Source organism: Pezoporus flaviventris, unplaced genomic scaffold (genome assembly GCF_033815535.1).
Source record: "Pezoporus flaviventris isolate CSIRO_AGI_PZ_B2104156 unplaced genomic scaffold, CSIRO_AGI_Pfla_v1 ptg000015l, whole genome shotgun sequence".
NCBI classification, from domain to species: Eukaryota; Metazoa; Chordata; class Aves; order Psittaciformes; family Psittacidae; genus Pezoporus; species Pezoporus flaviventris.
In genome coordinates this window covers 4,142,243-4,158,959 of record NW_026892563.1, presented here as the reverse complement: position 1 = coordinate 4,158,959, position 16,717 = coordinate 4,142,243, and the positions used below count along the sequence as shown (strand labels likewise).

Sequence of the window (16,717 nt, the reverse complement as noted above, 5' to 3'; positions counted from 1 at the left end):
ATTTTTGCTGTTACATTTTAATCAGTGCCTGACAGTGTATAATACTCTGTTCTACTCTCTGAATTTATACAAAAAATGGGTCATCTGTATTGCAAATAAAACCACAGTGATACCTGGGCTAAAAAGCCACTGAAGAGTATGACAAAAAAACTGTTTAAGCCTAGGTAGTCTTCCAAAATGAAGGTTCACCAGTAAGGATAAAATCTTATGCACAGTTAGCCACTGGGGTAGCTTTGGACTGAGACAGAGCACAGTATCTGCACCTATTAATCAATTGGCGCGGTGAGGACCAATTGACTTTGGTGAAGATAATAGCTCTAGGGGAAAAAGTCAAAGAGGAGGAAGGCCAAAGTGGCTTAGCATAGTCTGAAACCTTGAGAACATGCCGTTTCTGGTTTGTGTTGAGGTATTCAAGCCTCTCCTGTAAAGAAGGAGTATTTGGTGCATCGCTCAGGTACATCAGGATTCAGGCAGAAATCAAACAGATCTGGGCTGAGTACTACGCCTGGCCATTTTCATGGCTTTACCTCACTAAGCCTGGAGGTGGGGAGTAGGCTGGCAGCTTGAGGCGAAACACAGTGAAAAACGTATGGTTGTTGTTTTTGGCTCTGCTGAGGGGAAGCTTCACAGACTGCCTCCTGCCTGTCCTGTTGCTCTCTGCGCAGAGGCACAGCTTATCTTCCCCGTTCCAGTACAAGACAAACAGCAGGAGTTACTAGTTACCAGTGGGGTAACATGGCACTGGGGGGAGGAATCTGCCTTTAAAGATTTTTAGGAACGGGGTGGACAAGCATTCTTCAGAAAGGATTTACATGTCATGCTCTGCCTGGGGGAAAGGAAATGGGCTGCATGTCTGCTCACCCTGTCTTCTGTGGACTCCCAGGCATGCCCTGTGGCAATTTGCCATAGGAGTGCCTCCACATCCTTTTTGTGACAGGTTTGGAGATAGAGAAGTAACTTTATCATTGGTTTTATCACCTTTCTCTGAAGATCTCTGAAGGCCTCACATGCTGAGATTTAATGAGATCTGTGAAACTACAAGCTTGTCTTTGGACATCTCTTTCAAGATGCTCCTATCTATGCATTTCAATTAGACGTAAAGAGGTTTATGGTAGCCATCTTTGCGTCTGGTGTTTGCAAGTGATAGCATCAGGGATAGCAGAGGTGTAAAATCAGCATTAGCCATGTATTCCTCTCTGCAGTGTACAAACAACCTCTTTCACACATCTCCTATTTCCACCTGTCCCACAAGCCAGTAGATTGCTGCTGCCAAAAGCGTTTTGTGATTCCTCTCTAACTCTCAACTAATTTGCTAATGCCCTCAGAAGTTTAAAAGCCACTGCAGCTGCCTGTTGACAGCCAGGAGATAAGGTGACTGTTATTCAAATGACATAATAACCATAACATAAAATCTACAGTGAAGTATTATTTAAGGAAAGATTTTTGGCTGGAAAACGTAGGCCCAGGCCTGAGTCTAAAGAAAACAGGGGAAACAGATCTTTCCTGTAGCCTCAACTTCATTTGGCTGTGTTCAAGGTGTCCGCCTGTTTTCTGCCAAGGCTGAAGTTATTACAGCTTCCCAGCAGCAAACGTTGTTTGTTCAAGCAAAGAGCCTGTGCGTTCCTGGACACAGCTTCCTTTCCTTCTGGTCAGAGAAGGGTATTATCCAGGGGAAAATAAACGTTGCCAGCTGCACCGCCGACTTGTTTTGCTAACCAGTGCATAACATGTTGCTTCAGGACAAAATATCTGGTTATCTTATTTTCTACTAGGGAGGAAGCTTCAGAAGTATCTCTTTGCTTGAAAATGAATATTCACTAGGTGGCATTTGTGGGTTTTGCACTGTGTGTTTTGGGGGATCACTGGGATTGGATGCTAAAAAGAAGTTTCATACAATGAAGCATACCCTGGGCTTGTGACCCTGTGGTATGTACTAACCACTGCATGGGGAACAGGCAGCCTCCTGAGTTATAGCACTCCCACAGGTCCGAGCCCCATCGCTCCTGAATTATCCCTTTACGCTCCAGATGCTGTTATTGAGGCAAACACTGTGTCAACTGCTGAAAACTTTTCCAGTGCTCTTATTTTCTGGGTGAGCTGTAAAAAGGAGTCAAGTTGCAGTACATTCATCTTGAACCAAAAAGCAATGGTCCATACATTGTATATTCATGAGACACCAGCCAGCTTTCTGCAAATGGGTTTTGACAAGCAATGTATAGTTGGAGTACTCTCAGCAAAACCTACAGAATTGGCTTCTATAACCCCACTGGGGTTCAACCTCATGATAAAACCTTAGTGTAATGAACCTGTTGCTCTTAAGGGTGGAGGGGGTAGAGGAGGAACGAGATGCTGCTTTATCTGTATTACTCCACATCACAGATGCTGACAGAATTATTGGTTTAGAACTCACGGCTCCAAAAAGATTCAGTAATGCAGTATTTATAATTTTGGTTTGTTTGTTTGTTTTTTTTCCTTCTCTCAGATGTGGTGTTTTCAATAGGCCCCTTAGATATGGGCTCTTTGGAGACGTTGTTAAACTTGTGCTAAACAGCTGCCAAACTGCAGTCCTAACCTTGGGTGTTTTCCATACAACTCTGATGGTCGACTGTCTTTTGGAAGAGCCCATAGCTGCAAGGTCTATTGCTTTACAGGTACTAGGAAGATAGAGGGATTAAGTTATACATTATGCAAAACTACCCACTAATCCTCTTAGTGTGCATTACCAGTGAATGGCCTGAAACAGGCTCTCACTAGAAGAGCCCTAACATTCACTTTCTTGATGACATTTTAGTATTTGAGGTTTTTGTCATGGATGTCGGTGCTGAAATATTCAGTACACCATCTTCTGTCTGCTGCTAGATACACTCATGTGTTAGTAGAGTGCTAACAAAATTACAGTTGGTAAAGCAGATTACATGTTTAACTAGTAGCGAGACATGTATAAAATAAAGTTACATATTTTCCTAGAGTGACAGAGCCACTGGGATTTTTTTTCTTTTTCTTTTTTTGTTCTTTTTTGTTTTTATAAGAAAAAGAAACCACTATAAAACCATGATTAAAAATGTTACAAGGGATGATTTACATTTTCAAATAATGTTATTTTTGGGAGAAAAATGTGATTTTTAACATGAAAGTGTTTGGAAAGCATTTGGTTGCTGTGCCTTCTTTCCCAGTACAGTTTGCTATCTTTTACACAGTCTTGCATAAATGTTTAAATTAGGGGAGAAAAGAAAAATTAAATGTGATGGCTAAGACCTATAAGAGCTGACTCACTGACTTGAGTTATTGCTGTGCAGAAAGTTTGTAAAGCCTTTACATCCAGCGAACATTTAGTGCTACTTCAGCCTTGACAGTTGACCTTTCAGTCTGATTGGGTTTAGCCACAATAATTGCAGCATCTGCAGTACAGACCATGCAGAGAGCTGCTTAAGAACCCAACTTCTCTCATTAGATCTTACTTCATGTGTCTGAAATTCAACACCCCCCCCCCCCCCCCTTGCATGTGTGTGCAAATTCTCTCGTAATACCTGTTACAGGAGCTGAGCAAGGTACAATCCCCCCAGCTCTTTAAAAAAAAAAAAAAAAATCTAATTTCTCCCATCATTTTGAATATTCCTGGATTTAGCTTGGGGTGGGGGTGGGGAGAAGGAAAACATCCAAACCCCTTCCTGTCCTCAGATATTTAGTCACTACTGGTTTCTTTCTTCTTATTTTTTTTTTTCCTCTTTTTCCTCAGTAAGACCTAGTGTAAAAAAAGCAACAAACAAACAAGTTAGACTGTTGTAATTTGGTCAACCACTCGGGTGCTATCCATATCCACCATTTCAACACACTCTATTTCCTCACGGTTTTCAGGATTCTTCTTCTCTTTCCTCTTCTTTTTGGATGGTGGCAGGAAAGTCAGTATCACAGGTAAAATGGCAAAGCAGTGAAAGAAGGTGACTAATGCTATCAAAAACAAGCACCTGAACAGTGTACGGGTCAGATTTGAAGGCACAGCTGCAAGAGGAATCAGACCAACAATATAGCAGAGGTAGCTCTGCAAAATAGCTACCCCATGCACTTCCAGGGCATTTTTCACCCATTTAGTTCTTGTGAACTCTTTGCCCAGGACAAAGGTTGATAACAGTGGAGCACAGTTGTCAATTGTGTAATTAATTCCGTAAATTAAGCACAACACAGAAATACAATCTAGTTCCACTTTCCACAAGGTCATAAAACCTATAACTCCAAATTCAACTGAGGCAACAGTTAGAGTGAGCCAGACATTGATCAGAGAGTCTGCCACGAGGAATGCAGAGAAGAAGAGCAGAAATAAAGCACTAATGCAGGAGTTTTGTAAGGGTGCTCCCACTGAAGAAGCATAACGATCCATGTACACAAATGATGGATTGAAAACAATGAATTTCACCTTGGAGGTGAGAGAGAGCTTCCTCAGGGTCTCCAAGAGGTCATAAAGTTCTTCCCTCTTAGTTTCCATTGTCTTGGCCACCAAGAACATCCTGGATGCCACGACATCAACTTCATTGTTGTATTTCTTGGAAAAGATGATATCCTCTGAAAAATGGGCAAACTGAGGGGTCTTCAGGAAGTTGTTCCTCAACATATCAGTGAAGTTCTTCTTGGGCAACCCAGTGGATATGTTGAGTTTCCTAAGGTAATTTAAGTAGCTTTCAAACCAAGATATCCTCACAAAGCCCTTGGTATACTCCAGTACATCCTCTTGGACACTGGTATTCCAGTACTCAATCGACTCATAAATGTAGAACCCAATCACTGGGCTGTAGTTACTGAAATACTTCTGCTGGGCAGTTGTATACTCAATAGTCCGTGTCGCAGTCGCTACGATGTTGCTCAGGTCTGACCCTTCACTGACCTGCAGGTAGCCCATTAAGGCAAAGGAAATATAAACAAGGTAAAAGAGAACTACAAAAGGCTTGACATAAGTGTTTGTTATCCAGTCACAATAATATCGTTTCAGGAACCACACCAAAAGATGACTCTCGTAAGTGTTTGTTTCCTCTGAATCATCTGTGTCCTCGCTGAATTTGGCTGTCAGAAGAAACCTATACCATGCAGGCTTCTCTTGCAATACCTCTGGCTTTGGTACCTTTCTGCAGAAGATACTATGCTGGTAGTTGTTTTCTATGTAGCCAGTAAACACCAGGCTGGAACCATAAAAGGAGAGTACATAGAGGTAGTTGAAGAAAATTGCAATACAGGAATTGCAGCAGAAAATCCTGGCTGCTTCAATGTTAGTGAAGGGACTGGCACCTATTCCAAAAGTGACCAGGTACATGGCAGTGGTGAGAGAAAACGAGAGCATGGAGTCTGCAAATACAGCTGCAGTCCTCTCTTTAACGTGTTGGTCTTCTCTAGTCTTCCTCCAGGAGGACAACATTTCAAAAGTCCCATATAAACCATGACCTACAATAGAGAACAAAGCGGGTGTTTAAAGTACTCAAATCAACGTGGAAAAACATAACGCAGACATGCTAAAAGACTCAAAGGAGACACATCTGGCTGTTACCAGTGCTTGAAGCAAACGTCCTGCAGAAGAGAGATATTATTATGGAGGTCTAAGCCACAGGAGTGCATTTGCCACCTGACTAGCAAACCTTAATGCCAGAGCTTGAGGAGAGTTCTGCATCGCTGGTGCAGGGTTGATGGATTAAAGAAAAAGGATTTTTTTTCTGATTGGCTGTTTCACTTCATTATTTTGGTGTGCCTGCGACGGAAGATGCTTTGAAATTAGTTTTTCCTGGTGATGGGATATGGCCTGTGGTGAAAACAAAGAAATACAACCTTGAAGTGCCTTATGCTGGAAGCAGAGATTTAGTTGGCTGTTTTGTGGAAAATCTGTAAAAAATAAAATTTCCATATAAGCTGAAAATTGTCAGTTAAATCAGCCACTGATTTTTCCACCTCCTAAACAAATTTTCCGTCAGGAAAAAGAAATCCTAGAAACAGAACACACTAAAAAAGCACAAATTTATTTTAAAGATGCAGAATGGTAGAACTGATATGGAAGTGCTTAAGGCATTAGTCTTCTTACTTTACTATATTTAAGGGTTTGTAAAACCAAATACAGCTCTATTTTTCTTGGCAGTTCCTACACTTTGTAATTAACTCTTAAAACAGATATAGCAGTCATGAAAGGAGATGGACCTGCAGACCTAGAATCCTGTGTTTAACCCCGAAGTGCAGGTAAATCAGGAAAAGTACATGGGCTTATCTTAATCCCTGGTTGCTCATCTTCCTGTTACAGTTTCTATTTTGTGACTGATAACCAAGGTGCATTTAGAGGACACAGACCTCTGCTCTCTCGTAGCGGACCTGAGCTGGGAAGGCAGCCATCGACCAGCTATAAGGTGAGAGTGGCTGAGATAAAACTAGTTTGATATTTTACACAGAGAAGAACAAAAAAGTACAGTCTTTGCATCACATCTAAAATGTAAGACACTAATATTTTCCCATAGTAATTCACATCATGTTCATTTTTTCTTAATAGTTCCTTTCCATCTAATCCCATCTTTTTTACTGTCTTTTAATTACTCCTCCTTATTCTTTTGCTCTTTTTGCTGTCCCCTTGCTACCTCTCTGGTCTGCTCTTGCATTATCTCCAGAAATTCCCAAAAGCGAGTCCACAGTGTTTTGCTCTTACCCATTCCCTGATAACATTAGATAAAATTATAAATGCTAAATTAGTTGCAGATGACCCTAAAGTGCAATCACTGGACTTTTGAGGCTGATGCTCATCAGGCAGGTCAAGGTAATTCACAGATCTCTTAGAATTTCAGGCTGTCTGCAGAGTACCGAAATTGCTCTGTTAGCTCTGTTCTCTCTGCCTGTAGATGAGTATCACTTTTGCCACAATATCAGTTAAGAAACCCCCAAACTAATGAGGCATTGTGAAGAACCAGAAAAACAGAGGATATGTTAGGGGGGCTGGAACTAGATGATCTTTTAGGTCCCTTCCAACACAAGCCATTCTGTGATTCTATGATGACATTTATTCTTAAATATATCATGTAGGCTAAATATTTAATTAACTTGAGAAAATAACGCTTCTGTGGTCAGTACCTTTTACTGTACTGGAAGCTGTAGCTGATTTACTCCACCCTTCCTGCAAGGAATATCCTATCTATATTTCAACAGATGGCAGAGCTGGTCAGTCTGTTAATGCTGAAAAAATAGGTATGGGGTATTTTATAAAGAATTCAAAACACAGAGCTCGTAAGATGAGATAATAGGACAGCTGGTGTGTCTCCTTATCACAGTCATCTGGTATTTAGAATAACAAAGTCTGTGCTCTCATGTAGATTAGATATCTTACCTGTGTTGTCATTTGGAATCATGACATGGACCACGAATGTCCAATTTGTAGCAATATTACAGTCCCGGTTTTGGTATGGCATTTGGCATTTATCTTAACTTTCCCAAGCAATGTTTTACAGCTGCTTTCAGAGGCCAGGTCAAGACTGTCAATTTGGTAACTAGCACCGTGCCCCCTCTTAAAGCTAATGGGGAATATTGGAAGTCCCCAGATGTAAAATCAAGTGAAAAAGCACGATCAGTGACTGGCACCCTGTTGCTAATTATGCTTCATATAGTTGTGTTCTAGGCCCGGTAGGGAAAGCTATTAAGCTTGCTTTCAGTGTGCTCTTTGTAAAGACAGACTGACCTTTATTTAAATGTAACTGATCACTTGCCAAAGCAGGGAGTGAGAGGTTTAATCCATTTATGGCTCCCATAAGTCCTGCAGACAGGCTTGTCTGAGAATTTCATATAGCATCATATGCATTAGCTTAGAGTGAGCAAAACAGAATAAAATGAAGTCATTGAATATTACAAATTCCATCGTGAGCTTTAGTTATAGCATGTTTTTGTAAAAAAACATTACAGTGTTAATAGGCTCTTGCATAAAAATACTCAAATAGCCGCATTAACTTGGAAAGCTCTTGACTTTGCTATGATAAAAAGAATTTAGAGCTAATTAAATACAATGCTGAGCATGACTTTTTAACAGGTATAAGATTTTGGATAATGTCTGATAACATGACTCCTGATACCACCGATTTTCTTTAAGTAGGAAGCATAAAACCACAATTTGCTCTTACACAACCTTTGAGACTACCCTAAAATGGAATCTGATTTAGAGAACTGCTCAAGTAAAGGCATGAAGAGGCGTCACCACATGTGCTCCACAAAGCCAACAGAAAAACATTTAGATACTCTTCTATTTTAGGACAGGTTCCTTTTGTTTGCTACACAATCTGCATGGTAGGAATTGGGATTTTTCTTCAACTGTAGAGCCTGTGATTCCTCTGTCCACTTGTATAACAGCTACAACATTCTTGTTTACCTTTAGGAAGACAAGCCTAAATTGCCAAACTTGCACCCTTTTTGCATCAGTAGCACTGATGCCCCAAACTTGTGCAAAAATTAGGCATGACAGTCCAAAGACTAGCCTTTTTAAACTAGAATGGGATTTACCTAACCTAATTTACTCCTTCAAATACCAACCACAAGCACAACAAGGGGTGACAGCCTCCAATGTCATCTAACTCGCTGATGCTCATACAAGTGTAATCCACATAGATTATGGCACATAACTCCATGGAAACATTTTCTGAGAATTTATTTCAGTTTTCTGTCATTTCAGAGTTTCCATTTTTTTGCATCCCTAAATGATATGCACTGATTACCTCTATTCCTCTTGCTGGTGCTTTGTCTAGTCTATATACAAATGAGAAGAAGGCATTTTTTCCTTGCAAATAAATTCTGTAATTGCTTTGACCAATTTTCCCTTTTTAATAGAGATTAAGCCACAAATCTGTAATGATTTAGTGCAATTTGTTCATTATTCACAGTCACTCAGTAAATAATAAATATGAACTCAAACAGCTAATGGGCTATTGGAGATCTTTTCCTGTTGACATTTGCTATTATGATTCACTGGTCCTGCCCTATAGTCAGGCTGTACAACCATGAGCTAAGAAGGAGGAGTACGTGGAAAGATAGATTTATTTTTTTTTTTTTTTTAAGGAAAAAGGGTTCTAAAAGGGCAAAAGAAAATGTTATGGAAATAGGAGAAAGGTATTGGATAAAATGGGGACCTTTCTTCCTTATTCTTTTTTTCCCATGGGTTTGCATTGTAGGATATACTCCTACCACATGCCTTGGATGACTGAGAACAGAAATTCTGGCTTTTGTAGCCAAAGAAAATGAAGCAGATAGTCACTGTTATTTCTGGGGTGCTTAATCATATTTTTTTTTACAGGCTGATGTGGGCTATCTTTAACTTTAGAAGCTAATAACACTACCAGCAATAAAAACAATAAATTATTCCTAGCTTAAACACAGTGTTTTTATGAGTAGTCTGAAAATGCTATAAAGAGTTTCGTTTGCCTTACAATTTGTCTTGCAATTACACATGCTCTGCAAAATCAAGCAAAGCATGCATGAGAGAAAAAAGCACTTGCAGGAAGTTGTGAAAACTAAGGCAATTATTTTATCTTCCTTGAAATAATCAAATTATTTACCTCATTTTAAACACTATTTATGTGCAGCACTTAAACTGTTCTTTCTAGTACCATTTCAAAATCTCAGAAAATAAATGCATCCTTTCCCCTGCTGAGTGGTTATTCAAGCAAGAGGCCTTTACGAAGGGGCATCGGTGGCCTAGGCTTAAAGTTGGCTCTGTTCCTGCCTGGAAAATTGCGAGACTGAAGCAGAGAGGGGTGAAGGGATTTAAAGCAGCCCCAAAGCCTGTGAGAGGGCAATGAAGCAACCTCCCTGTCACCGGAGTCGCAGACCAGCTCTCTATTAATTTGGCTTAATTACTTCCCTGAAACAAAGGCTGCTTCCCACTTTTATTGTTTAGAGATTAAGGGATATGTTCAATTTTACACTAAAATCATGTGAGGTTTTGGTCTTATTGTAATGAGGCTGGGGTATTAAATAGACTTCTTCTGTAAGAAAATGTAACAGGAATGACTGAGAAAAAGGTTTGGGTTCCTTTTCTTGCAGTTTTACCCATCTATGAAAGCAGAGAGTAATGCTACACTGTGGGTCTCATTTTTTTGTTCTTACTGTTTCGAAGGTTGCATGTCTCTCTGTGTGTTTGATGCTTGAGTAAAATCTCTCTGAATAAAGTACCACTTACAGGCTGTGAAGTTACAGCCTTCTCTGGGGAAGGTCGCATTTTAGGGGTAATTAATTTTATTCATCCCATTTTAATGCAGTGGCACACAAAACACTAATAATGATTGATCTCCACTTCAGTGAGCTGAATGCTGCACCAGTATGTATGTTGCCCATTACCTGCCAGATTTAAGACTAATAAAGCACCAAACTGTCTTCCTAAGGGGACAGACTTCTCTATCAGCAAAGCTGGGGTATGGGGTGTTTCCCCCTTCTCAGGCACTGGTTCCTGTCCCCTACAGAAGTTTGCTGCTCCCTCATTACTATTAATTCACCTGTTTCTAATCCAAATTGTACTAAAGGAATGGTTGGGATTTGAAACATCAGCAACCTTTTTTATTTTTTAACCTGAAATCTTTTCCTGACAGTGCTGCCACAAAAGACTTCCTGAAATTGGGAATGAGTCATGCTAGGTTGTATGGTAGCCTTGTAAACTTGGTAGGCAAAAAATGGAAGTGGAAGCATGCTCTGACAGAGTTACCAAGGTTAAGTCTGGATTTGGATCTAAGATTTTTGCTTGTATTGTAATGACTGCATCCTTGTAATGCTATCAGTTCACCTGGATGAATGCTGTCTCGCTTAGTTTGATTTAAACCTGAAATCATCCCACTGAATAGGAGCACTTGTCTGCAAGAGGAATTTAGTGTGCTGTAAAGAAGTGTGTGAATTTACAGAGGGCCAGTTATGTTGCACCAGCTTTGTTTGTGCAAATCTATGAAGGACAGCTTGATTCATATGCAAAGTGGAGTGAAATATCATCCACAGAGACAAATATCTGATGAATTAACATGAAATAGTTAGGATGCTATAAATTCATATCCCAGCTCTCTGCCAATGCAGGCAAGGTCTCAAGAACTGCACTTGCACAGAATTAGTACATAGGAGATCAGAATCATACTGCAGGATTTGCCCTTTCCAAAATGATACCTGTAATAACATATGATATAATGAAGGTGCAACGAATTTTCCTAGCTGACAGTATTAAAAATAACAATGTTACACTGGTCAACTCAGGGATTACTCTCCACAGTAATGTCAACAAAGAGGCTGAGATAATTTCCCCCTGCTGACTTATTTTTTCCAGTTAGATCAGTGAGCTCAGCAGCTCCCATCTTCTGAAAAGCCAAGCGAAACTGCTAATCCAGACTCCCTTTGTCACAGGAGTTGCAATCAACCAGCTGTGGGCTAAATACGCAACCTGCCTCATGTGGCCTCTCCCAGCAGGCATGATTTTAACTTGGAACATATAGCAAGTTCAAAGTGCTACTGAATATGCAGGCACAGCAAGAGAATTTGCATTCAGCTAAAGCAAATCCCTGGCTTCATACCCTGTTCTCACTAGAATATTAAAATACTACAGATAACTGTAGCATGCAGACAGAATCAGCACTAAGCATAACCCATACAGCAGTTTTCACTGAGTTTATAGCAATTTAGCGGCATGGGTTGAGCCAAACAGATGAATCATTGTTAACACGGTGTTGCAACAAACTGTGGGTTGCTCTAACCAATGCCCACCTTTGTGGAACATAAACAGTGCTGCAACACCACAGTTTTGCTGCGTGAACGTCAGACCTCAAGGGCAGCAGACATCCCACTGCGTGCAGACTTGCCCATCCCAAACATTTCTGCTGAGCAAAGAAAATGCACTACAAATCCTACTTGCTTTTCCCTACTCTTGCCTGAATACTTGTGGGAGCTCAGTTCACAGTGTAGAGTAAAATCCTATGTGATCCTAACATCCTATAAGGTACTCATCTGATGAACTGTGTTTCCAGGCAGCAGAGTTTGTATCAGAAAAATTATGGCAAGGGGACTGAGGGCTGTAGGCAGTTGAGCAGTCTCAAATGCATCCTCATCTGCAAAGTCCCTGCCACCCAAGTGCAGCCTGACTTCATTTCATACCTCCAAGCACAGGTTCAAAGGCCACGTAAGCCTGAACTCTGTGCACAAGCATGGTAGCTGCATTAACAACACACCAAGAATGGATGGGATGTACCGATATAAGTGTAGGCTGCACATACTGCAACACTTTATAATCTCCTGTCACACAGACTCTACATACCTGTATTCTAACTGAATTACAGGTATGACAACATGCCTCAAAAATATTACGACAATGCCGTTGGATGGGTTCAGTATTTGAAATTATTGTTTTAAAGACTACTAAATTTTACACATATATCACTAAGGTATACTATGCTTGCAGATGTCAACATCCGACTTGGGATCTTTCCAAAAGAGAAACATACTGAAATTATATATGTCAAGTCTGTTAGGTATCTAGGCATGATACCAGCAGATCAGTCTCTGAGATGGGCTTACATTTGAATACTAGCCATTCACCCTCACTTGTCAGGCTGATCTCTCCAACCATGCTTACAACAGCACCATCCATTGCTGTCAGAAAGCTGCAGGCATGCCCATGCATTCCTCAGCTAACTACGAGGATCAAAAACATGAGCTCCTTGGTGCATTCATACCAGATAAAAATCTGCCCCAGTGTTTGGAGAGAAAGAGTTTTGTTTTGTACTGTATCTACTTGGCAACAGAATAAGAGAAACCAAAATGTTTGATAATATGCTCCCAGTATCTGCTGTGTTTCACAGCTGTGGGTGGCTGTGCCCACAGAAGCGCACTGCTGAAGATAAAGCATCCCCATACAACACACTGCATTGGTTGGTGCATGCAGAGAAGGAATCTTCAGCTGGTGCTCAGTGCTTCATGCTGTGAGACCACAATGTTATTTTTAGTAGTAGATCCTGCAGAAAGGCTCTCTAGGCCGTTAAGCCTGCGCTCAAAACTGCTTAATGCACAGGCAGGAAAACAGTGTGCATCTGAAAGCCCAACACAAGGTTGATGCCTCATTTACGTCTCATGTAGTACTGCCAAGCACGGCTTAAAAGGTGGTTAGGTTACTCTTAAGACTCTCATGGAGCTCAGATGGATCTGCTGCACCGGGGCGATTCTGATTCCAGTTTTCTGGCAATGAATGTCTGCCATAATATCCTACATTTTCCAAGTTTCTAAACTTAACATTTGGAAATGCCACATAGGATTGGCTCTCTGTTCTCCTGTGCAACAGTCTGGTTTGGCCACGTGCAGTCCTTTCTGAGTCATTCTAAAAAGTACATGTTTGCACAAAGAATGCCGTGAAAAAATCATCCTCGTGCTCTCGGTCTCCCCCTAAGTCGTTGGGACACAGACAGTGATGCTTGGGGTAACTGATGAATCTCAATTGCAAACTCCCCAGTACTATCTTTTATCATGGCAAACAAGCAATAGTGAGATGATGTTTCAGAAAATCATATGCATCACAAGGTAATTTTAAGAGCACGATCTACATATTACTACTGAAATCAAAATCGTTCTGTACCTAAATCCTTAACTGAAGAAATACATACACATACACAAAACACATGCAGACATGTCTGTCATTTTTTACCTATGTAAGGGGAAAAGAAACAAAGAGAAGGGGAAGTAGTTTAAATAAGTAGAATTAATGCTTCGATATTCAAAATTCTAGTTTTCATCACAATCCCTAATCAGCAATGGCAGTGACATGGTTTGCCACTTTTTATTTTTGGAGTACATGTATTTTAAAGCTATTAATAATAATAAAAGAATATTCTCACTTAACATTACATTTTCAAATTATTTTTTAAACTATACCAAATTCAATTCTAATTAATAGAATTAAAAAGATTATAAAGATTATATGGGTAATTCACCATGCATGTGGTTAATCTTTAACAGTCCCATTGATTTCACCAGAGTAAAAATTACTGATTTAGGCTTCGGGAAAATGCTGGTTTTCTGTTGTTGTTTTTTTTTGGGGGTGTGTGTGTGTTTTTTTTAATCACTCTTTTTTTAGTATTGAACCAATGTAATATTTGAGATTTTGTTGTTAAACTGATAGCAAGAATGTCAGATAAGCACATTTTAGAAACAGAAATACATCTGAGAGAAAACTTGAGTGGCTTTTTTATTTTGAAAAAGACATAAGCAAAGCAAGTTATAGTTCAAAATCTACTTTTCTATATATAAAGTGAATATTTAATTCCACTTAAGAATCGGCAAGGGCTTGTTTTGGCATTTAAATAGCCGGCTGTCAACTCTGTTTAAACGTATGACTTGCTCTCCTCTGTTTTCATGAAAGACCTGGCAAAAGTTAAATGTCCTATTTTATGCAGTGCAACAGAAGTTGCTGAGCATTAGTGAAATCTGGTTTTAGCTGCTGCAATATTTATGTCAGCATGGCACACTCACCTACTGAGTACCTGGGTCTTGTGCAGGTCTATGGTTCTGGGGCAAACAGCAGGAGAGCATTTAACTCCTGCTGGCCTCCAAAGGGTCTCCCTGTTCCAGAGTGCCCTGCTCCTCCCAGGAAAGCCTCTTCCTTGTCCTTAAATTGGAAACATCTGAAAATCCCCCAGGAAGCACAGTGCCCCGCCTAAGCTGTTATCTGAAGGGACAGGGACCAAGGCTTAGTTTTTCCGCACGGAGGATGACAAGAGGAGGAGGGCACAGGGCTGCGGCTGCCTGCCACCACTGCTGGCAGCGTACAGACCCCAGGGTGTACCTCAGGGGAGCCACGACCACCTTCTGCATCAGGGAAGCTGCCAGGATGGGAAGAGTCTGATGCCAGGATAATAAAGGAATGACAGATGTGGCTAGCAAGATGAATTCTCCACCGATGCATGTACTTTAAGCCTCACTAGCCAAAAAGGCAGTTAGATATAGAGTTATTATGTTGAGTACCCCTGGGCTTGTCTTGCATTATGAGATAGAATCATAGAATAGTTAGGGTTGGAAAGGACCTTACGATCATCTAGTTCCAACTCCCCTGCCATTGGCAGGGACACCTCACACGAAACCATGTCACCCAAGGCTCTGTCCAACCTGGCCTTGAATACTGCCAGGGATGGAGCATTCACAACCTCCCTGGGCAACCCATTCCAGTGCCTCACCACCCTCACAGGAAAGAACTTCTTCCTTATATCCAATCTAAACTTCCCCTGTTTAAGTTTGAACCCACTACTGCTTCTCCTATTGCTACAGTCCCTAACGAAGTGACCCTCTCCAGCACCCTTGTAGGCCCTTTTCAGATACTGGAAGGCTGCTATGAAGTCACCACGCTGCTTAGATTCGTATCAGAAAACAAAATAGGAGAAGAGAATGCTATGTGGAGACCTCCTAACAGCTTTCCAGTATCTGAAGGCAGCCTTGGGCAGCGACCCTTTATCAAGGACTGTAGTGATAGGACAAGTCGTAATGGGTTCAAACTTGAACAGGGTAAGTTTAGCTTAGATACAAGGAAAAAGTTCTTTACTGTGAGGGTGGTGAGGCAGTGGAACAGGCTGTCTAGAGAAGTTGTGACTGCAGAGTTCAAGGCAAGGCTGGATGAGCTTTTAGCAGCCTGGCCTAGTATGAGGTGGCCCTGCCCATGACAGGTGGCTGGAACTAGATGACCTTAAGGTCCTTTCTAACGCACCATTCTTTGATTCTATGAAAACTGCAGACTGATTTTCTTCACAAAGTTTTTGGCAGATTATATGCCTGCTGTGTAAAAAAATTACTTGAAGGTAAATGAAAGCTACCTGCAGTCACCTGTGAAAGGTTACCGTTTATGCCATGTTATAGAACAGCCAAGTGACATACAGTACATGACAGCTCCTGAAGACAAGAGTATAACACAGTGAGTATATCTGAGCAAAATCATGTTCAAAATCTGTTTTAAATTTCTAAGCCCACAAGACAAAATAACGCTGGCTTCTAGGAGTGTTGTCCTAGTGGAATATGGGCCAGTGGAATATGGGCCAGTGGAATATGGATTGTTTTACCACACTTCAAGTCCTCATTTCGGGTGAGAAAGCTGCAACTAAAACATCACAGACATACCCTTAAATTCTCCCGCTTAAGCGATGTTTGTCATTACTGTTGCTCACGATATATAGATCAGTTATAAGTGAAAGACAACATTCAAAAAGCTTTAAAGTACATACAACCTATTATTTTTACTGATTAAAAAAAAAAAGAAGAAAAAAAATTACAAGTTTGGAACTCTACCTGGGTTTTCCATCAAGCACCAAGATTTAACTTAATCCAATTTAACTTTATCCATCTCTGCCAGCATCATGTGCCAGAATGCAAAGGTCTCATGACCTGAAAATGGCAGGCTCCTTCCCGGCCACATGTGCCTTTTGGCTATTGCCTATTTGGAGGATATAATTTATTAGAAGCCCAAAATGTGGATCATCTCTCTCGCAGAAAGACTTCAAATGAAAGGTCACATTGGTTCTTGCTGACCTTCCCCAGGTCTTCATTGACCACATGAGTCCAGTATGTAAAGTATACCATAAACATATATGTAATATTCCTACATATATAGAGAGATAGCAAAGGCTTGATTTTCTTTACCACTGAACCTCCAGTTTATTTTCATATATATGGTAGTTTTTCTTGAGGGACTTCTCCAGTTGAAGAAAATGAGGATGTCAGAGCCACACTT

The 16,717-nt window shown here is 40.7% G+C and overlaps 1 protein-coding gene across 1 annotated transcript in view; it reads right to left on the bottom strand.

Moving 5' to 3' along the window:
* Positions 1-3,576: 3,576 nt before the first annotated feature.
* PTCHD1 (patched domain containing 1) overlaps positions 3,577-16,717 on the bottom strand; it is a 35,004-nt gene continuing 21,863 nt past the window's right edge. Inside the window, exon 3 of the mRNA XM_061453272.1 lies at positions 3,577-5,427. Within this exon, the coding sequence (XP_061309256.1) occupies positions 3,773-5,427 (1,655 nt within the window). The 3' untranslated portion in view covers positions 3,577-3,772. The remainder of the gene's footprint in view (positions 5,428-16,717) is intronic.